Source organism: Mycteria americana, chromosome 1 (genome assembly GCF_035582795.1).
Source record: "Mycteria americana isolate JAX WOST 10 ecotype Jacksonville Zoo and Gardens chromosome 1, USCA_MyAme_1.0, whole genome shotgun sequence".
Taxonomy (NCBI): domain Eukaryota; kingdom Metazoa; phylum Chordata; class Aves; order Ciconiiformes; family Ciconiidae; genus Mycteria; species Mycteria americana.
In genome coordinates, this window is record NC_134365.1 from 215417894 (window position 1) to 215443074 (window position 25181).

The 25181-nt window shown below is 40.8% G+C and overlaps 1 protein-coding gene across 1 annotated transcript in view; it reads right to left on the reverse strand.

Moving 5' to 3' along the window:
• Window positions 1-25181, reverse strand: part of LOC142404403 (disks large homolog 2) — an 800410-nt gene that overhangs the window by 556466 nt on the left and 218763 nt on the right. Inside the window, exon 2 of the mRNA XM_075491174.1 lies at window positions 15594-15755. Coding sequence (XP_075347289.1) covers window positions 15594-15755 — 162 coding nt within the window. The remainder of the gene's footprint in view (window positions 1-15593; window positions 15756-25181) is intronic.

Genomic DNA, 25181 nt, shown 5'->3' on the forward strand with positions numbered 1-25181 from the left:
CTGTACCAGGCAGATACAGTTCTTTGCTTCTAGGACCAGGTTTTGTCCCTGATGCACATTCGTGGTCCTGGGAACTCTGAGGAGAGTGGTTTGGACCCCTGCAACCCTCCCAAAGCTGCAGAAGAGCCGCTGACACTGACAGTTCAAGGCTAAGCAAAGACAATGAGGACAAGTGGGTGGTAGATTCCTACTCTATGACCTTAACACTTCGGAAAAATAGATGAGACTGAATGAAATACAGCATGAATAGACAGGGTCAACATGGTCTGGCACTGCACCTACACTAATTAGTCCTTTAGCAACGTTAGCAATGCCAAACACCGTTGTCCAATGCCCCCAGCACTTTGCCATCTTTATTCATGGTGTAATATTTGCAAAAAGAGTGTGAAGCATGAGCTGCAGAGTAGACGCAGGGCATAGAAAGGTTAAGTTGGGGATGGGGGTGTGATTAAAAACCTGAAGAATATTATTTCCTTGCTTCTCCATCTTTTTAGTTTTTCCTCAAATGTTTATTCTTGCCCCAGACTCAGCCACAATGCAGCTGCCCGGGTAGCCTCTGCCACCATCTCCCTCAGCAAGTGAAACTTCCCTCCTTCCCCACAGTCAAACAGATGTCAAAGCAGTCATTCAGGCGACCACACATCTCACAGGGAAAGGGAAGCCGGAAAAGACACTGCCTGCCCAAGCAAACAGGCAATTCTGGGGCAAGAGAAAGCATTTCCAGAGTATAAGGACTTTTTGCAAATTTTGCATTTTGACTTTCCATGAAGTGTTGCCCTAATGATTTTCTGTTTTATATGGCAAACTGTTAACTTATTTCTTCCTAATAAGTTCTTATCACAGGTTCAAATGCCACTGCAGCCCCCAAGACGTTGCCAGAGAACAGAATTAAAGTACACTGCGGTGCCCTCCACCAGTGCTCCCAGAAGGCGTGTCAGAACACTAAACCCATTACTAAGTAATAACTATAATGCTCTAATAAATAATATTATGGAGAATTTGGATTAGACCATCTACCTATCGTAGGTCTTCAATATCATACCTAGTAAGCCAACAAACATCAGCAGAAAGGGGTTGTGAGGAGAGGTGGAGATGGGTGTTCCTGCAAACAAAGGGTCCCCACAAGGATGTGCCAAACGCTGTTATACTATATCTCAAGCTTCTTAATGAAGCATTCACCCTACCGTAATTGAGAAAACTCATTTATACTAACCATTATGATGAAAATTATGTTGAAAACCCCATCTAATTCAAAGTATAGTAACACTCATCAACTCAGTTCAACACGTGCAGAATTAATTCAAGGACATTAATTAATTGACACATTAAGTAAGTGGTGGTATGCTAGTTAGGGGGTTAATTTCTATATTGGGCAATCATGGCAGATTCTTACTGTTTAGGTCTCTTTAGTTAAAAAGGGACTCTATTCCCAGAACCATTTTCAATTAACACCAAAGGGCTTTTTTTTTTTCTCCAAAATGTGTATATTTGTCCATGTGTTTCTTACTCAGCAAGATGCAAAGCATCAGCACAGTGCTAATGGGAAAAAGCCAATAAATGTAATAAGATAGCACTGGTCTATAATTCAGCCTCGAGATATGAACATCTTTACCTAAAGAAATTACAAAGGAATTATACAATAGTTAAAAAGTAGATATAATTTGATTATAGTAGATAGATTAGTAGATAAAATTTGAACATACACAGGGATTCCTATTAATTTCTGCTCACTTGTATTGGTTTTAGCCTGGGCAACTCCACAGTATCACAACATTTAAGCTTTTCCTTGTCTGTATAGTGCTTAGGACAATGGACCCCTACACTACAATCATAGCCCCTGGGTAACACTGTAATCTAAATTACCATCATCATCATTCAGATTGAATTAAGAGGTTTCGAAAGAATATGCACCTAGGGAGGAATCTCTGGACCAGTCTTGCTTAGATCATTACTGATAGCTATAATGAGAAGGGCAGTGGAATATTTGCTTTGATGTATTCAGGGGCCTGGAAGGACTGCACTAATAACCTGGTCAATAATCTTGATGTAGCAAAGATAAGATGATCTGAGCTGTGCTACAGGAGGGTGACTCCAAGAGCAGATGAATTTCATCCCCTCCCACACCTCTCATTTTATTATCAGATGAGATTCTCAAAAAGAATTTAAAAGAGTTTGTGGCTTACAGTTCTTTAAAAATCAAAGGGAGCTGTATTGCTGCTTAAATTAGGCTGAAACCTTCTTTTCCCAAAAGCTTGAATATAAAAGAATCCGGCTTTTCAAGATTATATATAAACACAACCGTCATCCCCGGGTTTAGCAGTGTTTGGGAAAATTTTGTACTTATCCACCCACTCATGATCTTACTGAAGTCTGCAGAGAGTTCACCCACAGGCGGATGTGACCCACCGTGTTTGTATCTAGAACGGTGGAGCAATACTAATAAACCCCAAATTTCAGTCAGACAAGTCCAGCAAAAATCATTTGGAGGCTGCTATTTTTGTTAAGGTTTCTTCCTCTGTAATCCCTAGTGGCAATGCAATGAGCAGCTACTGTATGGGCCCAGCCTCCTTTGAATATTAAATTACTGAAGTTCAGAAGAATTTAATTAGTATCTCACCTACTTACCGTCTTCCAACGATGCCTCTGCTACAATTATGGCACCACATTACAAGCAATTTCAGCTTAATTGAATAACTTGAGTAAAACCTGGGTTCCAATTGCCGGAATTATCTGTATTAAGATAGCTATAACTGAGTTAAAAAAGAGAAAAGGGTGAGATGATCTCTATGCATGCTGGGATACCAGGTTTATGCCAGATACTCTAGTTTATTCACCCCTAATATTACCATACTGTCAAAAGATATATGTTTAAATAACATTGCAGACAAATCAATGGTCTGGGTGTGAGCAGTTAAGGAGTTACAAAGTCAAGTCAGGCGGTCAGGTAGCAAAAGGTAGGCTCTAAAATATTTTCAAATATCTCTCTTATCGCTGTACACAGTTTGTGGCTCTTTCCCCCCGGCTGCATATACCAGTGTGCACTTCAGCCACTGACTGCCAACCTCCGTTCTCACGGTTCCTCACACACAACTATTTGTAAAATATATTTTCCTGCAAAAACCTTGTACCGGAAGCAAGAAATGAAAAAACTTTCAGAGACAGTGAGAGTGAGACAGGAAAAGAGCCATGGGCCAAAGCCCGGATTGCATTTTCCTCGGGCTGTTTCTCTACCCCGCTGCATTGCATGTAGCTCCAAACTGGCTCAGATCCCCCCTGATCTGAGGTAATGGCCTGGCATAGGAACTCAGCTGCTGCGTCATTCCACTTCAGCAAGAAAGTATGAGAAGAGGTATGGTGATAAAGTCAGTATACGAAAAGTTATGGAAAGCCATAGATGACATTTCCTATGGCTCTGTAGTCCAGTTGAGTTTCTAAGTCATTCTGGTCTGAAAGATAAATCTGTAGTGGGAAACAGAGGGCTGGAGCACCTCTGCTATGAGGACAGGCTGAGAGAGTTGGGGTTGTCCAGCCTGGAGAAGAGAAGGCTGCGGGGAGACCTTATAGCAGCCTTCCAGTACTTAAAGGGGGCCTATAAGAAAGACAGGGACAGGCTTTTTAGCAAGGCCTGTTGTGACAGGACAAGGACCAATGGTTTTAAACTAAGGGAGGGCAGATTTAGACTGGATTTAAGAAAGAAATGTTTTACAATGAGGGTGGTGAGGCACTGGCCCAGGTTGCCCAGGGAGGTAGTGGAGGCCCCATCCCTGGAAACATTCAAGGTCAGGTTGGACGGGGCTCTGAGCAACCTGATCTAGTTGGAGATGTCCCTGTTCTTGCAGGTGGGTTGGACTAGATGACCTGTAAAGGTCCCTTCCAATCCAAAGCAGTCTATGATTCTATGATTCTGTGAAACATATCTATCCCACTTCTCTGCAGCTACACTGCAAAAAGACTATGTAGCTCTCCAAATGAGGAAGGTATAACCCCTAAGCACAGACACGCACAGTCCTCCAAAGGCATAAATGTGGAAATTCCCAGTACGTGAAGTGCTGAAAGAGAGTACTGGAAGCAAATTAAGTTTCCCAAAGAAATCCCAACACTTCACTTTTTTAATAGCAATAATAGGCTGACATACTGATGCTCTATTGCTTTGCTCAACACTTTTCTACTGTTTAGAAACATAAATACTGATGTGATGCTCTGCCTGGTTGATTGTTGCCTTTCTCTATATATGCATCTCTATTTCTTTATTAGTCTTTGAGGTACAAGCGTTTAGTAGTCCTTGTGGCCCAGTTTACACTCCAAATTAGAGACAGGATTAAAATTCACTAATCCCAGTATCTTTAGGAAAGCGTAGGTAAATAGCACTTTCAGAAATGGAAACCTGTCTTGGGTATTTTAACCGAGATTGCTTCAGCCAGTTTTTTAGACGTTCTCTGACATTACAGCTATTAGCAAAGTATAAGAAATGCAGAAACACCCTTGTCTGCACTTTACTGTACTCATTCCCATTTGCCTTAAGTAAATAGCAAATCTCCAAGATATTGAAAAAAATAATGCCTTTTCAAAACAGAAGTAAAATTATGAACATAATAATTAGGAAAATAACCCAGTTTCAGCTAATTCAGTGCAGATCTGCTCAGTTTGCGGATTTGTTGCAAAATAGCAAAGGAAACCAACGGCCTAACAACTGCGAAGGAGGAAACAGCAGCAATTTGAACGTGAAATCGGATGCAAGTGTGATCTTCAGAAGTTGGTTGATATTAACACTCCTAGAGTGTTAAGTTGTTAAATCTGAGCTATTTTGGCTGATTCCCAGTAATTAATATAAGCCTTTACACTCACATGCTATGTACTATCACTGAAAATTCTGTTTCCCTGCTTGGCATTTGCTCATCTACTTGATCAAAGACACAATTTGTGACACTGACTTCAAAGCAGAAATTTCTTTATTTGTTGAAAACACCATCACTCTTTCCAGCCTTTCCAATGTCATGTTATCAATTATAATAGTTTTATTAAGTTGATTATCAAGTTTAATGAATTTTTTATTTGGAAGTATAAACTTCAGCCAAGAAGAGCTGATTAAATCCAATGCAGCAATCCAGGCAGATGTTTATTATAACTGTAGTGGAAGGGAAGCTTTAAAAAATCGACTAGGTACATTTTCTTTGAGAACGTGGTCATTTTCTGCGTAACACACTTCAACGTAAAAAACTAACTTCTAGTTCTTACACATGTAAAAGACACGTTCCATTCACATTTGGAAGATAACGTGCAATTCGTTGTGCTTGAGTCTGTTTGTTGAAAAAATCAGTTGGATCTGCTGTGGCTTAGAGTTTCTGTAAGTCTTAGCAGAATAAAAGCTGCCCAGAGTGCTGCCATTTCAGTGGGCAACTGTGGTCCACTGGACTTGATAACGTTCAAGTGTATTTCACATTGGTTTTGCTTGGGGGAAGAAAACCCACCCTCCAGCAGTAAGAGAAATCAACACAAACTATCCATAAAGATGATGTATGACAAAGGGGAGACAGGGAGAACCATGTCTCCTACGCGCCCAAAGCAGCCAAAAAGCAAAATTATCAATAAGAGTGCAATTGTCTTGAACAAGAAGGACATCAATCGTTACATGTTAACAGCTACCTGGTACAAACTTGTACTTCGTGGGTGGCTCGCAGTATTAACAAGATCCATGTGTAGGTGTAGGAATGGATATAACAGAAAAGTAAGGAAGAAATACCTAAAGGAGAAATACGGGAGTGGATCCTGAAGGCAATTCAGATTTCAGAAAAGTAACAAGAAAAAGGTACGCTGATTAACTATGGAAAAGAAAAACAATAGCATGGGAAGGGAGAAGACAGCAAAAAGTACGGTGGGAAACCACGTTAGTAAACACTGCAGATCTTAAAGTCACCTGAATCATCAGGCCTGCTGGCTATTTTTTGACATTTCTCCCAACTGCATCAGCTTCAGTAGCAATATTGCCTTTAAAAGATTATTAGAAACCAAGTAACATGACCTGCTGAAATAGGTATGTTGAAGGGAACTAAATGGCAAAAGGCGTTTGCCATTTAAAAATCTTTCTGAGAAGTCTCGATTAGCTATTGATACCAATGTTACACAATAATAATCTCCAAAACTCTTATTTAGACAAGATTATTGAAAAGACTTGGAAAATAATAGTCAGTTCAGAAAGATCTTTTTTCTTTTAAATGCCAAAATTCTGTTGGTTTTTTCACAGCTCCACAGTCCACAAAACTACATTACAGCAAGACGAAACAAGAGCCACGAGAAAGAGGAGTTTAAAAAGGAAGCACTTGGAACCAAAATGTGTATTAGCTTAAGCAGTTCTTAGTCAGGCTGCCAAGATATTCTTCCGTAAGGTCTGAGGCTGCACCCATCCAGAGCTTCTGGAGCCGCAAACTTCTGCTTTGTGCTTTATTTTACACCTGACACTGACAAAAACCAGACCGTTTTTGATGTGCCACATCATTGGATGTATAAACGCATATATCTTCTCCTGAGTGAGTGAATTATCAGGATATTCCTCAGTGAAAAGGTATTACGGCAGTTTAAGGTTTCATTTAAAATGTAGAGTACGTTCCCAAGTGTCAGCAGGAGCTGAAGTCTGACAGAAGGGCATTTCAGCTACTGAGCTTAGGGAAACAACTGGTGTTAAACCTGTCTGACATCTCTGAGAAAAATCCCTCCTGTTCCAGTCTGACTAATAATGCCAAGATGCTTTATTGCACTTTTCATCAGTGGGTCACAAAACACGCTGGAAAGGTGGCAAACCTCATTACAGATGCTTTACAAATATACTGATATTCTTGTACTCCTAGACTCGAAGAAAGGAACTGAGAGAACATACAAATCTTATGTTTGTAGCATCTAGTAGTGATTCCATGGATTTATTGAATATATTCCATTTATTTCAGCTGGAAAAAAAACCCCACCTTTATAATAGTACATCCCTCTCTGTTTATTTTATATTCTGTGAGTATTTCATATGGCTAGTACAGCAAAGAAAAAACAGTTCAATGAATTACAGGGAAGCAAGGAGTACCCAATACTACGCAAAACATTACAGAAAGACAAGGAGAAAAAAGGATTCATGAAATCTCTCATTTTCTTGATTACAAGTGAGAGACATGGCCAGAAATATTTGCAATATATCAGACTTTTTTCAAAAAATAAGACTCAGGAACAAGACTATCCTTAAGGAGAAATCTACTATCTGAAAAGAATAAGAGATAAACCAGCTAATTAATACAAATGGATAAAGCACCCAGTATGTGAAGAACAGAAAGTGTCTCCTGAAACTGCAATTCAGATTAACATTTGAAAAGACCTTCAATACCTAGGAGGCCCATATAAAGTAAACAGTGTCCATAGCCTGAAAATATTCTCAAATTCTTTGAAAATTCCTTTCTTTATTCTCCAGGCAAATTTAACTACATATAATGGGCTGGTAGATACTGTCAGAATTTGCTTTGCTTGTGTTCATCAGATGCCATCATTTATTTTGCCAAAAAATTAAGGGTTGCAATGCCTGAGGTTTACCTTAAGTTACTGAGATTTCTCCAATTAAATCACCCACCGACAGAAGCAATTTTATTTGGTTTCTTTTTAATTCTGTCAGAAGCTAGAAAGGTAACAAGATACTGTCTGCAACAACATAAATCATGTGGAAAGCCATCAATCAGAAATCCAAGGCAAAACAATCAAGCACACAAAACAACGGACTTAGCTATGATGGCGAAACCCCAAAACTATTCTTCATTAGTCTTCACTGTGACGTTGAAATTTTGCACCATTTTAGAACTTTCTTCAGAGTAAGACAAGGATTGCAAAAATGGAAGACATTCCCACCCACATGAAACTGAGATACAAAATATTCTTCAGAATAATAATTTATAAGCTGCTTATTTCACCTTGAAACATAATGAAATAAAATAAAAATTCAGAGCTACTTTTGCCATTTCTCTAAGAGCAAGAACAAGCGTAGGCACATTTGTGTGTTTCCTTTGTCTCTTTTTAATCCGATTGCTTTTTTATATTAAAAAACATAGATTACAGATACAGATCTATGATATATGCTTATCTGCTGTTACAGTAAGAGATAAGAGAAAAGCAGTCCATGATTAAACATGTAACAAGTGTTGTATCTTAATGAAGCAACCTCCTGAATATTCAGTGGAATTCACTAATGGATACAGACTGCAGTATGGGCCTTTGCCAATAACTGCATATTAAAAAGGAGAGGGGGAAAAAAAAGACCAAAAAAAAAAAAAAAAAACCCGAACCAACCCCAAACACAAAAGCTAGGAAGCTACCAGGGCAGAGATCAAAAGTACTATTATAAGATCATTGCTACTGGGCAGAGCCACCCCGGGGCTACAAAATGCTTCATGCAGATTAGCTATACTTATGAAATGTAGTCAGTGTAAGCAAAGAAAAGGATGCAAGATTAAATTTTAGATGGCTTGCTAATATACCCATGCATACATTATTATGTCCTCTATATAACCCCAATTAATTTTGTAACTGCAAGAGAAAACTTCAGACTTCTGTTCCTGACATGTAACAAAGCATCAGCCTCTCACAGTCCTCCACGGCTCTGAAGAGCCTCTGAAATGCGGCATCTTTGCTCTGGAAGAAGAGCCTGTGCTGTGGCAGAGCCTCGACTGTTTGTCACACCTGAATAACAGAAATCAAAACAAATTCAGCCCTATCTTGTTCTCTTCCCTATCTGAACTTCACCTCTAACATAGGGTTCTTCCCCAGCAACAGGAATTAAGGATGTTCAGCAGCTCTGAAAAAATAAATGGGGTTTCTAAGCACAGTTAGAAGATCTCCCCCAAAGCACTAGGAGCTATATTTACGCAGGAGTATCAGGAATGGTAATGCTGAAAGCTGCAGCAACCAGCTTTTCCTGTGTAAATTTGTGTCCTGGTTTCAGCTGGGATAGAGTTAATTTTCTTCCTAGTAGCTGGTATAGTGCTGTGTTCTGGATTTAGGATGAGAATAATGTTGATAACACGCTGATGTTTTAGTTGTTGCTAAGCAGTGCTTATACGAGTCAGGGGCTTTTCAGCTTCCCATGCTCTGCCAGGTGCACAAGAAGCTGGGAGGGGGCACAGCCAGGACACTGACCCACACTGGCCAAAGGGCTGTTCCATACCATATGGCCTCATGCCCAGTATAGAAACTGGGGGAGTTGGCCGGGGGGCAGTGATCGCTGCTCGGGCAAGGGCCGGGCATCGGTCAGCGGGTGGTGAGCAATTGCATCACTTGTTTTTTTTTCCCTTGGGTTTTGTTCCTCTCTCTCTCTCATTGTTTTCCTTTTCATTACAATTTTTTATTATTATTTTATTTTATTTCAATTATTAATCTGTTCTTATCTCAACCCACGAGTTTTCTTACTTTTGCTCTTCCGATTCTCTCCCCCACCCCACCGGGGGAGGAGGGTGAGCGAGTGGCTGCGTGGGGCCTGGTTGCCAACTGGGGCTAAACCACGGCAATCTGGGTCCGTGGTAGCTCAAGGTATTTACAATTACATGAGCAGAGGACTCCTCTGCATTTGCTCATTTAAAACAGCTACACAGGCCTGTTGAGTGTATTTTCTGATGTTGTTTTGCAGCTCTGTGCAGCAACATCTCGAGTTAATATATAGCTCAGGTGATCCACTGCAACACCATGAGAGTCTTGGAGTTTGCTATATTCACAGTACCTGTGACCAGTGCATGACTTAGTATTTCATACAGAATTCAATAGTAAAAAAATAGTCCCAAAACTTTTCAAATTGAGAAATGGAACTGTTGCATCTGAAAAAAAATCAATATAGAATGTTTTGACCTTATTTATCCAAACTGTCTTTAGAACTCAATTTTTATTGAAGGCAATGTTAATTCATGAAATAAGTAGCTCTTACCTAATCTACATTTTTAGTCACAAAAAATTACTCTTTATGACAGTTTCCAGGAAGCTCAGGCTAAGACATTTTTCACAAATTAATTAATCATCCAGGCTTATCCTCAGAGCCTCTTTCCCCATCTTTGTTAATTTGTCAGAGAAACATGGCAACTACTGTAGCGGGGTCTGACTCACACTTGGACAAGGCAGGCTTCGGAGATGGCAAAAAAGCTGTTTCATCAAAGACAGCAAAAGGGATGCGCCAGATTCCAGGAGCCTTCCCAGGAAAGACCTTCCTGCACCCAGGTGGATAAAAAGAAGCATGATAGGAGTGCAAAGAACACTTTACACACTCACCAGGAGATGGAAGTTGGGAAAGAGAGAGATCTGGCTTGGAGCAGAAACAAAACATCTTTTCCCCACTAGATACAGAGAATCTGAAGTAATGGATAATCTCAAGTAATGAGATGGCTTTTGCCATCATCAAGGAAAAAGAACAAATGGAATCAATGTGCTGTGGTGATGGGAGAAGCAAATTTCCTTCTTCTGAAAAGCAATTTGCACAAATGTCAATTCATGTATAACCTTAACTTTGGAGACCGCTAAGCAAATGAATTCCCATTTGCTTCATGTGGAGACAGTTTCTCCTTTCTCCACTGGAAAGTCATTCCATCAGTCCTGACTTTCTATAAGCTGTCAGAAACCCTGCTGAGCTGCAGGACAACACCCTGGGACAGAAAAAAAATAGGAGGAATATCCAGAGCAGCTCCTTCCCTTCTACAAAGTGAGGCCATCAAAGAGGAGGCAACTGAAGAGGTTTAAAAATATCCTTGTTTAAAAATATCCTAGGCTAAGATAATAACAGTAATTTACTTTGCTACTTGTTTTTGCACAACTGCCATTGAAGCTTACACTCAAACCTTGCATTAAATTAGGAAATGGAGATAGTAGTTGGAATAGCCCGACATTTAAAATGTTCAGGCACCCAAGGAGATGCAAGATCTTTACATGGATTTTTACCTTTAAGCTTATCTAAAGAAAGTGGAATATACTTAAAACAAAAAGAAATCTAACACCACAATAATACTAATAAGGTTCATTTAGAAGCCAGAGTTATTGTTCATTTAATGAACACTGATTAGCTCTATTCCTAGGAGGAAGGGAAAGAGAGGCGCATTTATTTTAGAGACGGAACTTTCATGTCTGAATTTCAGGTACGGTTGTGTTGCATTCAGATTTCCCAACACACCAGGGATTCAGAAGGCACCTAATTTCTAACAAGGCATTTTTACTGAATTAGCACTTTCTAAGCCATGTAAGAAAAACTTCCAGCGCATGCCACTGGAGCGTTGGAGCTGCAGCTCGAAGGATTCTGAGCTTACTGCACCATCTAGTGTCAAACAGGGAAAGTGCAAGAAAAGGACTTTAAACTCTCTTTTCACTACCTTACATAGTTATTCCTTTAACAGATTAATAAAACACCATTTCATCACCTCCATAAGTTGAAAAGAACATTTATCATGTCAGTATGGCAACTGTCTCTTTTACAAAATTTCTCGAATGTTTGCATTTTCCCAAATGTTAATACAGCCACATAACTGAAAGCTTCCTTTAAGACTTCAGTTTGACATTCAAAGTTGCTGAAGCTTTTGCAAATTTTATCTTCTCCACACTAATAAGTAGATCAACCTTTAACAGAGGTTTGCAGCTTTCTAAAATTAGGCATTTTCCAGAACTGAGCGGAGTGTCCAGGAAATGCTGCAGGAAGGGAAGTAGTAGAAAAGTGGAAAAGCAAAGTTCATGCAAGAAATCTGAAGTTACAAAAGTAAAAATCACAGTGAAAAGAGAGTCAGCACAACTGTTCTTGCTCATCATTATCTTTTGAAAAGAAGTAATCTGGCTAGTGCACACTAGATTCTAGGTACTTGAAAGATAACAAGACATGACAATATCAGAAAAACTATTCACATTCCTAAACAGTATTTATCATAATCAGTATCTGAGTGTCTCAAAGAGATTTTCAGAATGGCTGAGGACCAGATTTCTGATTATTCAGCACACAAAATTACTGTAAGGTCATTAAAGAAAATTCTTTTTATAAAAAACTTCTGAAGGAACCAATGATGATAAGCTCCATGAAGATATTTCTGGACTACATCAAACTACATAATCTGGAATATGAAATTACAGCCAAGTTCTTTAACAAGTTGTATGTAGCAACTTGATATAAAATTTAAGATGCATCTGTTCTATGCAACACAGTACCATGTCAGGCATTTTGAGTCACACATGTCTTCAAGATGGGCTGAATCCTTCCATCCTGAGGGTTAGAAAGTCTTTCAAGAATCCCTGGAATCTTCTACTTAGAGATGTACACAGGGATATAGACAGCCCCATGGTTTCTCTGCCTGAACGTCAACCATCCACAAAACTTGGAACTGTAATGATGTAAGTCTGTGCTCAAGCTGTCAGGCTGGCTTTTGGATGCACATTGAGATGTTCACTGGAAACCTGAGGGCACAGGCAGGGTGACGGTAGCAAGGAGTCTACCTCTACTGACAAGGTGTTACACCTGTGGCTTCCAGAGATGGCTGTGGGTGCTGGTCAGTTGTGGGGGCTGGAATCAGCCACCCTGAAGGGTAGTTTTCTGATTGCGTGGTCTTTGCAGATTTCTTTCCAACTGAACACAAATGTATGGAAACAAGCAATTCTTTCCTCTGCCAAACTCAAGTCAATTAGGAAAAGTGATGTGATTAAGATGGATATGTGGCTTGGCCTTCGGACAACACTTTCATTCCAAAACATCTTAACTAGATTATTTTTATGCTCAAACATTTTTCTTTTATGATACTATTTCAAAGAAAAATATTGGGCAAGTCATCCTGTCGTCAGGGCATTTTGCAGCCACTAAACACAAAAGACTGCCTCAAAAATTCTTTGAGATGTGCACCCTGGTGCTGCAGACCCCGCAGTGAAATTCAGGCAGCGAAATGCAGTCAGGCAGTGACTTACCCCCACTCAGCCAGGCAGCCACCCCCTGCTCACGCAACGCGCTTGCCGGCTGGGTGGCCGGTCAGACAGACAGTCCTAGTGACACGGGAGGTGATGTGATCCCTCTTTTGGTACAAGCAAACTTGTGACTTTCATTTACACACATTTTCCCTTTGCACCAAATGCTCTGACCTGCATTCAGAAAACTGGGGCAGAACGAGTCAACAATTCCAGTGCAAACAGCTCTCGGTGGAGTTTCCTGACAGCTTTATCCCACTGCAATTGCCAGCGTCTTCTCACTCCTAAGAAGTTGACAGGCTGTATTTGGACCCCAGCATTTGTTATATATCCTCAGATTATATATCCTCAGATAATCCTGTTATATATCCTCAGATAATCCTGCAGGATTCCAGCAGTTCCACCTCTCACGCAAGGCAACGAAATATTTAAATTACAGGCAAGCTTATCCAGCCAATCTTTAAAAAACAGTATTTTACATTTCCCTAGGAAGGCATGCTATGGGTTGAGAGGCGGTATGCCTCAGATTGGGCATTATTCCGTGCAGCCATGTTTACACAATACTGCTGAGAAGAGAGTGGAATACTTAACAATATCAGACTATAGGGTGGAAAGCCTATAATTCAAGACAACAACCAATTCTGATTGGATTTTGGAGAATTTGGAATACTATTTCTCAACTATGTGGAAATCACTATGACAAAAAGCTTCTGAACAGGGATTTCAGTCAATTCCCAGAAACAAAAGTGAATCCAAAGCAGGTATTTCAGATAGAAAGGGTACCACGGTGCCATGAGCTCTAGCAGAAAGTTTACTCCAGCCTCCTGAGCTAATTCTGTACTGAAGGTTAAAAGACAGGACATAGACTACAGGAGAAAGAAAGCAGGAACTTCAAAGCCATCTGAAGAGACAAATTACTAAATTTAGATTAAGTGGCAGGCATGAGACACTATTAAGTGGCAGGCATGAGACACTGTGAATCTGAAGGAAAGAAGGGAAAGGGACACAGTCAAAGACAGAAATCCTCAGACTATAGGAAATACTATATAGCTCCTCTCCTCCCATCGCTTCAGAAAACAGTAGCAGAAACCAACTTTGTCCTGTCACAAGAGCAAATTAGGCTGGGAGCTGTTTTAAGGCAGCTGTAGATGTCTGGAGATACCCTTCACCTCACTTAATAATAAGCTTTTTATCATCATAGCTACATTATCAGCTTGGACCATGCAGCCTTACTTGGAAGTCTCCATCTGTGAAGCAAAATAGCTATTTTTGACTTTCACAAATAAGAAGCACCACTATATTCTTAATATTCAAGAAGCCTTAGAGGAGCAGGGATGTTTCCCTTACAGGCAAGAAATTGCTTTGTCTGTGATTGTCCCCTGAGGTTACAGAGAGGCCACATGGAGGTAATCCCTTCCAAATGACTAAGTCGATCTACTTCAGCGTAAGAAGATATATCGCTGCTTGATACTGCTTCTGCAGTAGAAGTTAGGTAAGCAACCTGGAAAGCCGCTAAAACATGAAAAGGCAAACGACATACAAACTACACACCAGAACAAGAGCAGAGGACAAAGATTAATTCACGTGGCTATTCCATGAGGGCTCAATGAACACCAGCTGCATTCACATCAATCTTTAATAATAAACATTTCCTTTCACTTGTAACCGCACTGTAATCACTCTGCTAGGCAAGCGATGCCCATTTCACAGGCTTTGAGCACCAGAAGGAGCAAAGCCCATCTGCCTTGTTTGCTGCTTAGTTAATTGCCTGAACAAAACCATTACCCAGAACATCACCACCTCTAGTACAAAATATTCTTCTTTATTTCCCCTTCCTAGGCCTAGTAGAAAATAAAAATAGGAAAACCATCATGTTCATCACTCCACCCATGTTCCTTTCATGAGAGAAGTTTTAGGAACATCGTCAAACTATTGCAGTCTTGTTAAAGAGCAAATGTAATTTTCAGAAATGGATTTCTTTTTGGTTAATATACAGGTTGACCATGAAGACAAACACTTTTTGCCCAGCCAGATATATCAGAGGACACCAGACACACATACAGAAAAGCCTTCTATATTTCATAAATAGTCGCCTCAGATAACGGAGAGATGTCTCTACATCACTCTGAATTGCAACAAAACCCACAGAAAACAGCAAGTGCTTGAGTAGTAAGGATCTGAATAACTGGCAAATGAGCTTCCTTTTCAGGCATAACTTATGACTTTGATGTAGCTTTTTCAGAGATGCAAAAACCAGGACTCTGTCGGGTGGTTACATTTACAGTATTTTTTTCAGTTTCTGAACAAGGACAATCAGGAAGGGAAGTCTGCCATTCCAAAATCATGGTGATATTGAGGCCAAGAACCTGCATTATTCTTTTCTCAATGTACAGAAAAAAAGGCTCATCTGCCAGGAATGATTTTTGCTCAAGCAAAAAATCTCACTCAAAGCAAAAAGCTCACATCTCAACACAAAGCTTTGCCAACTAAACCGTCACCTGTTACACTACAGCGAACCTTGAAAACTCAACACAGGACAATCAATCTGCAATGATGCCTTTCAAAAAGCAGCTTGTCTGTTTGTACGACAAAATAAGTTTCCCAAAGCGCTTCATGCTAAATGTTTTCTCGTATTTGAGGACCAAAGCCACAGTGAATATCGATCCTACCTTCAAAGGAGAAATGTGTGACTGTAAGACATATCCATGGACATTCTCTATTTGAGACAAGTTCTTCTCTGACACGTGAACAAGCTCTGGGCCTCTCACTTCATGGGTTAATCGAGGCAAAGTATGATCATGTGGAGCATCCTCATCTTGATAACGATATTTCTAGAGAAAAAAGATAGCAAGGAAGAACAAATAAGCTTTGAGGAGGCAATGCACATGTATTAATGTAAATATGGGATAACAGATAAAGTATCAGACATTAGACAATATAACCCTCGGATTTCCTAATCTATTCTGGAGACAAAACCTCTTTTTTTTTTTTAACTTTTCATCAAAGAGAGAAAGTGTGGTATATCACACTGATACACAAAACTTTCACCATCAGATAGACATCTGAGACGACATACCAGCAAGGGTTGATAATGACAAAAAAAAGACATCATGACTGGCTGAGCTGTAGCGTCAGCTCACATTTCACATCCCCACGTTAATAACTGCACTTCTATAGCCTTTCTGTGCAAAATATTTGGGTCATTTTCCATTTAGCACCATGTACTCTGATGCTGGATAGCACACATGACTTCCACAGAGCCACAATCAGGCAGAAAATTACTCTGCAGTAAAGTTGTCTCCTTACCCTGAACACTAATTAGGGTGTGAGGTGTTATAACTCCCCGCTCCATGGAGAGGCAACATAAGAAACAGGAGGTAAGCAGCTTGGCCAAGATCCAGAACAAAGCTTGTAACAACAAGGAATATAACCCTAAAAATTAAATTTAATGACCAGGCCTGTCCTTTAGCTAGAATCCTTTTTAAAGAGGCACCATCCACTTGGCTGACGGGCCCAGCTGTGTCTTGTGGTGGGGCCATTGGAGCCAGCTGGAGCTGGCTGGAACCAGCTGGAACGGGCTGTGTTCGGCATGGGGCAGCTCCGACCTCTCTTCACAGAAGCACCTGCAGCCCCGCACTGCCAAAGCCTTGCCGTTTATACATGACACACGTATACATGACACCGCTGTTTTGAGAGAGAATCACAGAATCACAGAATCGTATAGGTTGGAAAAGACCTTTAAGATCATCGAGTCCAACCGTAAACCTAACACTGCCAAGACCACAACTACACCATGTCCCTACGCACCTCATCCAAACGTCTTTTAAATACTTCCAGGAATGGTGACTCAACCACTTCCCTGGGCAGCCTGTTCTAATGCTTGAAGACTACTGAACAGGTCCCGTGGGGGATACGAATTCACATGGCGTAAGGCAGCGGCGGGGGTTGTTTAGAGGTGACAGCAGGGAGCAGGAGGAGGAGAGCAGGGTGCAATCGGAAGGGGAGTTCGTAGGTCTTTGGCAGTAAGAGAGGGGCAGATAGTGTCATTGTAAATGCCTTTTTCAGATGACAGGTATATGCTAAAATATTGGAATGAGCAACATCAAAGACTAAAGAAAAGACAAAATCAAAGACTAAGACTTGTCTGGATGTCATATAAGAAAAATAAGAAGTCTTAAGTTCAGGTACGTTCACAAGGACATTGCGAAGCAGACCTCTCTGCTGCTCCTGCATTTCACTTCGACTGCTGAGCTCTGGGTGTTACTTCATTTACTCATCCCTCCAAAGGAAATCATCCCAGTTTATTCCCGCCTTCACTCTCATGTATGGGAATGTTTCAGCAGTTGCCAATTATTTCCAGAATACACACGTGACATAATTTATTCTCTTCTTCTTTTCTGGGATATGCCTGCAACCCTTCACATATTCACTTTTCAGATAAGATAATTAATGAATATATAAAATGACTGGCACCAGACAAGTATTATTTAGGCAAGAAGCCATCAGTCTAATAGATGGTACTCCAACCAATGTCACATTTAAGGCTTGGCACAAGGATAATTTAAGCCCCAAGAAATCAATTATTTTTTGAATCCAGTGAGTACTCTTTCAAAAAAGACAACTACTCAGAGACACCCTCTTTAAAGTGAGTCATTTGCTAAAACGTGATTAGGAGAAATAACTGCAGAATACGAGAGTCATCTAATCTCCCCAGGAAATGGCAACATGAAAATGTCCAGCGACGGCTTTCAAAAGAGACAAGACAGCAGTGGCAGAAGCCATGAGAAGCTTTGTCATAGAAACATAGAATCATTTAGGTCAGAAAGGACCTTTAAGATCATCAAGTCCAACTCACACTGCCAAGTCCACCACTAAACCATGTCCCTAAGCACCTCATCCAAATGTCTTTTAAATACTTCCAGGGATGGTGACTCAACCACTTCCCTGGGCAGCCTGTTCCAATGCTTGACAACCCTTTCAGTGAAGAAATTTTGGCTAATATCCAATCTAAACCTCCCCTGGCACAACTTGAGGCCATTTCCTCTCGTTCTATCACTTGTTACCTGGGAGAAGACACCAACCCCCACCTCTCTACACCCTCCTTTCAGGTCGTTGTAGAGAGCGATAAGGTCTCCCCTCAGCCTCCTTTTCTCCAGGCTAAACAACCCCAGCTCCCTCAGCCACTCCTCATCAGCCTTGTGCTCCAGACCCTTCACCAGCTTCATTGCCCTTCTCTGGACTCGCTCCAGCACCTCAATGTCCCTCTTGTAGTGAGGGGCCCAAAACTGAACACAAGATTCGAGGTGCAGCCTCACCAGTGCTGAGTACAGGGGGACGATCACTTCCCTAGTCCTGCTGGCCCGACACTATTTTTGATACAAATATTATACTATATATATATACACATACTATTCTGTCCAGATCATTAGTGCAGCTTTACAGCCCAAGAAGCAGTGTAAGGTGGCATTAAAGAGAGGACATCTCTTTGACCATCAGTAAGTCCTTTCCCCATGACTGTACTGCAGTGTAGCTGTTGCACAAATCAGAGCCAAGGCCCAGAGGAAATTGGTTCACCCTGAGCCCAGTGCTCCCCAAAAGCAGAACACTTGCGTGGATCTCCATTGGTAGACTTTCCCATGAAAACCTATGCTTTATAATTAAAATTGATAATTTTATCCAATAACTGCACATTCCCATGACAAAGTCAAGAATATCCATGTTCATGTGCCATAAATTGGAAAGTTTATAGGACAGGTTTCCACTTTTCCATTTGCCATTATCTCCCTCGGACCCCACGCCCAGCCTTCTCATTCTTCACAAAGTACGAGCCTATAGCATTTCTGGGTCAATCCTGTTATGTGTTTGCCTCATGTTCTTAGCACCAAACTCATTGATTTTCATACATCTTTCCTCCCACAACATCTCTTCACTGAAATGTTTTCAGCTGTGAACCAAAACAGCTTGACACAGCAAAAAGTCAGTGGTACAGCTGAAAATACCAAACCAAAATTAAGACTGTCCTGCAGAAATGCCTCATTCGTCTTCATCGCTCTGTCGTGATGGGGTCCTGCAAATGTCCTTGAAATTACCCCATTCCCTAGAAACCAGAGCTTTCTCTAAGGGTTAATTCAAATTTCTGGAGGGAAAAGCATGATTGCACGGAAATGCTACTCTGTACAAAAGAACAGGTGGATGTCTTATGATAATTAAATTACAAATCAGTGCCTGCTGCTGACAGGGTATTGTACCCTGCCAACTAGCATCAGATATTTAAAATCCTCTGTAATTACCTATAATGGGGGAGTGGAATGCGCTGCTGTGAATTTTTAATATGAACGTGCCTTTTTATAAGAGATCATTCTCTCTACAATGTGAGATTATTACAGCATCACTGCTCCTCAGATCGTGCTGTCTAAAGAAGCATTTCTAAGGCTGTGTTTGCCAAAGAGTTGTCAGCCAAACAGGACTGAAGATATGAATCCAGCAGAAGGCAATGGTCAAAAGCCTGAAATTTCAACAAAGCCAGCTCTCAAGCAAAAAAAAAAAAGTTTTAAAAAAAAAAAGTAAGTTACAATACAAGTTACATTAGCCAGACTACTGCACTGGCATGGAAATACAGATATTCTTACAACCTACCTTTGACAGATTGTCAATGAATTAAGATCGCTGGGAATGGTTGGGCCAAAGAGAACTGGTTTTTACAAAAGTCCTCAGTATTTTTTTGCAGTTACCATCAGTTTGCTTTGCCATAAATGCAAACAGAACATTTCATTTTAGATCAACTCAAATTGACCCGTGTCCTAAGCTGCTGAATGCGGTCCTACTGGAGCTGGCATTCAAAAGCACATTCCCTGTTCTTCTCTACATGGCTCTTTGGCTGGACCACGCTCCAATACATCACACATTACTTCTCCTTGCAATAGGAGGGCTGCAAAAGGAGGGAGCAAAGTGTGTTACAGGAGTCACGAGGCTCTACAACATCCTGTGAAATAAGAGCAACCAGTGAATCCTGGTCTAAAGAGGATCTTGACCTACAGAAAGACACCCTGACATGTGCAAGAGACATAGAGGCAAAAAAGTGACGTTGCTTTTCACTCAGCTGAAGCTTTATAGTAGATACAGCTCATAGATATTAATGGTGTAAAAAAGGTACCACAACATACTATGAGATGGTAATGCATTCATGAGTGGATCCTGCTCCCAATCTCTCTTCAAAGCCAGTCTGTTAAAAATACTCTGGCTAGTGTAATATGTTTTGTCAAAGGAAACAATAGCAATACTACTCATTTTAGCTCTTGCACATCAGGATTTCAAGTCCCAAATACTATTTCTGTTTTATGGTCCTCCTCAGGAGGGGCCAGACTTCTGCACCTTAGAAGCTGTGGGTCTTCATGTAACCCATATGACTTAGACACCACAGGGGAAGGAAATCCTGCAGAAAATTTCCCACGAGATGATGATCTTTTGCAGATCCAGTTGTCCCATTGAAATCTGGGGATAGATAAGGTACGCAATTGGGTCCCAATGCTACCTGTTTCTTACTCCTTGCTCACTTGCCTTTTCCCTCAACCCAGGATTTGAGCTGCTTTGCAACTCCCACACAGATTAAGCCCACTGCTAGTCATCTGCTGCAACCTTGACACGGGAGCTACCTTTGAACAAGTCTAGTGTCACCCCCCCTTCCGCATGATATTAGGTCCAGAATTCAACACACTAGATTTGTTCACAGTATTAGCAACAGGCAAAACCTAAAACCATAACGGACTTGGTCCATTGAGACAAAAGTTTAATCTGCAAAGTCCCATTAAAAAATGTTAGTGTCACCTTGTCTTACTTTTGTGCTCAGTTTTTTCAGTGGTCTTCAATGTGTTGAATTTTACTGGCACTGCTCTCCAAAGGCAGCAAATTTCAATGTCATACAGATGAGTATCTTGAGAAGACAAACTTTACAATTTGCACACACAAGTCCTTGGGCATTCATCCAATCATGAGTAGAAATAATGTTACTCATCCAACTGATTGCAAATGAGCAACACAGCTTGAATTCTGAATATTTGCAATCAATCTATAGAGTAAAAAGAGAAAAAAATACTCTCCTCATTATATAAAATGGAAGAAATCACAATTTGCTTGCCAAGACTGTGGAAGTAGATTAAGAAGCTTAAATCATTGAATAATTACACTTATTGTGAATGACTTGCTCTTTTGCTTATCAAGTAGATTTCTAACAAGCTTGTCACTATATCACAGCAATACCTTTCATCCAAGAAGCTTTACAAGTGGTAGTCAAGTCTGATAACATCCTGTTGAAAAAAGTATGTGCATCCTCTAAAGGTGGGTAAAATTAGGCACAGAAATACAACGACTTGCTCAAGGTCACAAAGACAATCAATTAATTAAGCAGTGGTAGAACTTGGGAGATTTTTCCAGTCTGCTCTTCTAAGCTCAAGACCTAATGCAACTACACTGACTTTAACAGTAATAATTATTATTTATAAGTAAGGTTGTAGGTTAGCTGCTGCCATTGTAATTTATTTTTAATTTTTGGGTGTTTTTTTCCCCCCACAAATGTTCCAGGAGACAGCAGGCTTTCTAAGGTCAGGAATTAGGTTTTTCTCTGCATCAATGTAATAGCTAGCAGTGCTTTGTGTAATTTATATTGTGCTGTCTCTGAGAAACACATCACAATTTTTAGAAGACCAGAAGTTTCCTGTAAGAACCAAATGTTTCACAGAAGGAACACCATCAGCACTGAATACTGAGAATTTGCATAACTTTTCCATTCAGTACAACAAGAAGTTCCCTTTTTTTTCAGGAGGGGGAATAAAAAGCAAATATATTTCTTCTCTCAGTTTACTGAAATCAGCAGGGTTTTGACCATAGTAGGGAACATATGATCAGTTTTTTAAAAAATGCAAGTACAATACGGTGGAGCAAATCTGTTTTACAGTATTATCCTCATCTGTTTTTTGAAACCCTAAATAATTTTATTTCTCGCGAAGACGAAGTGATATGGACGTTAGCCAAAGTACCTCTTCCTTGTATTAGCTGGACGTAGTTGCACCTTTGGCTCACAAGATGGCACAATAACCATCGAGTTAAAGCATATTCTCACTTTGCACTATGAAGTGTTGCAGGAAAAAAGAAGTTGCTATGCAATGTCATAAAAATTCAAACGATTTTTACTTTGAACTGACCTGGTACAACGTTATTTTAAAAAGACAGCAATCTTTTATAGTAAGTACCTATAAACAGGTTATGATCATATACAAAGCTGGCAGCTGGAGAAAAGTCTAACAGTTCATAGAAGCATCAAAAGTTACAAGCAAGTAGCAACCTATTGGTTTTTGCAGGCTTTAGCATGAACAAAAACACTATGTATTGACAAGATTGAGACTAGCCCAGAATGCTGCATTCCTCAAGGAATTCTAAATCCTAATTAAAACCGCCTGCATGCAAATCTGTACCATGAGGTATTCAGCTCCATATGCTGCATCGCGTTTTGGACCTGTTAACAGCTTCAGTTTAGCCCTCTGGAGGTTGCTACTTGCTATCCAATAATTTAAAATAGATTTTTAACTTGAAGTACCAGCGTAAAAAAAGACACTCTAAGAGGGTGGCTTTGGTAGTACTAAATGGTGAATGTGGCTGCAGACTATAAAAATCAGTAACTTTAAAAAAAAAGATCCAGCTAATATTGATTGTTTATCTAAGTGGAGCAAAGGAAAGACGTGGGTGAAACCATACAATTTATCAACATCAGGCTGTAGCCACCTCTCCATCTCTTTGTCCTGCAATAACTTCACTTGCGTACTCCTTTTTATAGTTTTCAACTCTTCCCCTCAAAATATTTTTTTTCTGATATCTCCTTATTCCCACAGCCACTACAGAAGTCTTCACGCCTCATTAGCTCCCTCCTTCCTGCCTCCTTGCCCCCTGCAGCTCCCTGCACCTTCCTAGAAGCGCTGTGTCCCCACTCCCGTTCCCCGATCCCTCCAATTCTGCTGCTGCAGTCCCCCCGTGTGGAAGCACTGAGCCTCACAAATTCTCCTTTTCCACCCCTTGCCTGATGTGAGGAACAGGTTCTGGTGTGGGGCGGCTGTGCCGAGGTTACTACTGAGCATTTGGAGAGACAGAGCTGGCAAATGCCGCCAGTCGCCGTGTCTGCTTCCCTGCCAATGAGCCTGCGGTGGGAATGCAGCGTGGCAAAACAAACACCCTGGGTTTATATCAGAAGATTACGAAGTAATCATGTAACTTAAGAAATAAATAATATATTATTATTGCCTGAAACAAATGAATACAGAGAAACAAACAAAAGTCACAGAACAAATGACTTGCCCCTCATATGTTTTCTGCACCGAAAATACAGATTTTAATTTAGTCCAGCTTTGCTCAGCACATGGCACAGCAAGCCATTTGTGTTTCGCAGCTGAAACCCTCTCCTCAGTCTTCCCACCTGGGTGCCCTACTTAGTTGAATTTATACAAAAAATAGGACTCCTCTTCCTAGTGCACACTGCTAGTGACTTCTTCACAGTTATCTAACTACAAAAAACCAAAAAATGTAAGTGATTGTGTATTGCTTAGTTTTGCATGTATCTATGTACTGATTTAAAGCTTTAACTGTGTATTTTCATCATATTTGCCAATGCCCTTCCGAGCGTCAGTCAATAGGATAGCACTTACTGAGTTACTCCAGAGGATAACCAAGATTGTCCCCTATTGGGTCTTGAATAGATGTAGTTGTGGTGGGCTTTTTGGCCCCAGTTTCATAGTTCTAGTTTGGGACACTGCCTGGCTATGTTAGCACCTGCTGGTGGTCACTGTGGAGAGCCCGCAGATGAAGGGATGCAGTGAGACTGTGCTGGTTCCAGTGTTAATTATGCTTCCCTGAAAGGTCCCACTGCAGGGGGTCTCCAGGGAGGGATGGCCTCTGGGCTAGTCTCTAGTGCTGTAGCCTTTCCCACAATGCCTGTGAGTTCATCTTATATATGCATCATGTACGATACATGCCCAAGTATCTCATGCAGCCTCTGGGTATAGTTTTTCCTGATGGCAGTGCTAGGCATGAGTCGTTCTCCATCTCTGCATCTGTCTCTCCTGTGCAGCCCTGGTCCTCCATCCTGCTCCTTTACTAGTAGTGATCAGTCACTGATCAAGATTAGGGTTTTTTACAGGTTTGTCTGAACCTAAATTATGCACTTGTGGAACTCCCAGCCTCACAAATAAGTGCATCAGCTCTAGGGGAGGAGGCCACACAAGAGTAGGAATGAAAAGTCAAGGAGGAGCAGAGTACTTCCTTGAGACAGCATTACCAATAAGAAAAAGATGCATGAAAATATTACCCTGAGTCCTTTCCTCTCTTGGATACATACATAATCCAATATGGGGAGCTTTACATGTCAATGCTAAAATAAGCCAAGGGATCTATAACGTGTAATGGCAAATCCAAGGACGGCTGACCTGAGATTTCTCTAGGAAAGCGAAGGAATAGAAAAATCGTCAAAACAGGACTGGAGCAAATGGGGATAAAGACCAAACTCCAGCATCTGTGCTGCTCCGGTGCTGAAAAATACTTGTGAAATCCCTAGGGAAAGCATTTGTCTTAACTCCCTCCGGGGCTAGTTTGCATAGCAATAGCTTCTCCCAGCAATTAGTCAAGTGGCAGAGGCCTGTGGCTCTGAAGATGGTGGCATGGCCCCATGCTAGGTTGTGTAGACTTTCCATCTGGGGCTGTGGAGAGTCATTTTAAAATCTGACCCTTTCACTGCTCACACATTCCTATTTCCCAGACTTCCTGAATATAAGTGTTCCCATTGATACCCTTGCTCTTTCTGCAGTCCCAGGTCTAAATGAAATCTAGGAGGAAAACTAGACTCTGCTTTTCTTAAATTAAGACTCATTTCACAGGTTAAAAGAAAGATAAATCCACAGAGTAAAGTACTCAACGGTCAAGGAAGTATGATTTCCTCATGAACCCTATCACATTCACTGTGCAGACAGGACAGTCCTTTGGGAATTAATTGTGTATTGAAGGACACGGGAATTGTGTGTCTGTGGGATTCCAGTATCGTTTCTTACAGAAACTGGAAAATTCTGGACAAAGGCTATAGGAAGCAAAAGGATGCTCTCAGGCTAATACAGGCGAATGCTATTGTAGATAACTCTCTGCTTTTGCCACAGAAATCTCATGCAACGCTAGGCATTTCGCAAAACCAAACTTTCCACAGGTGTAGAACTGAGATATTGCTCACT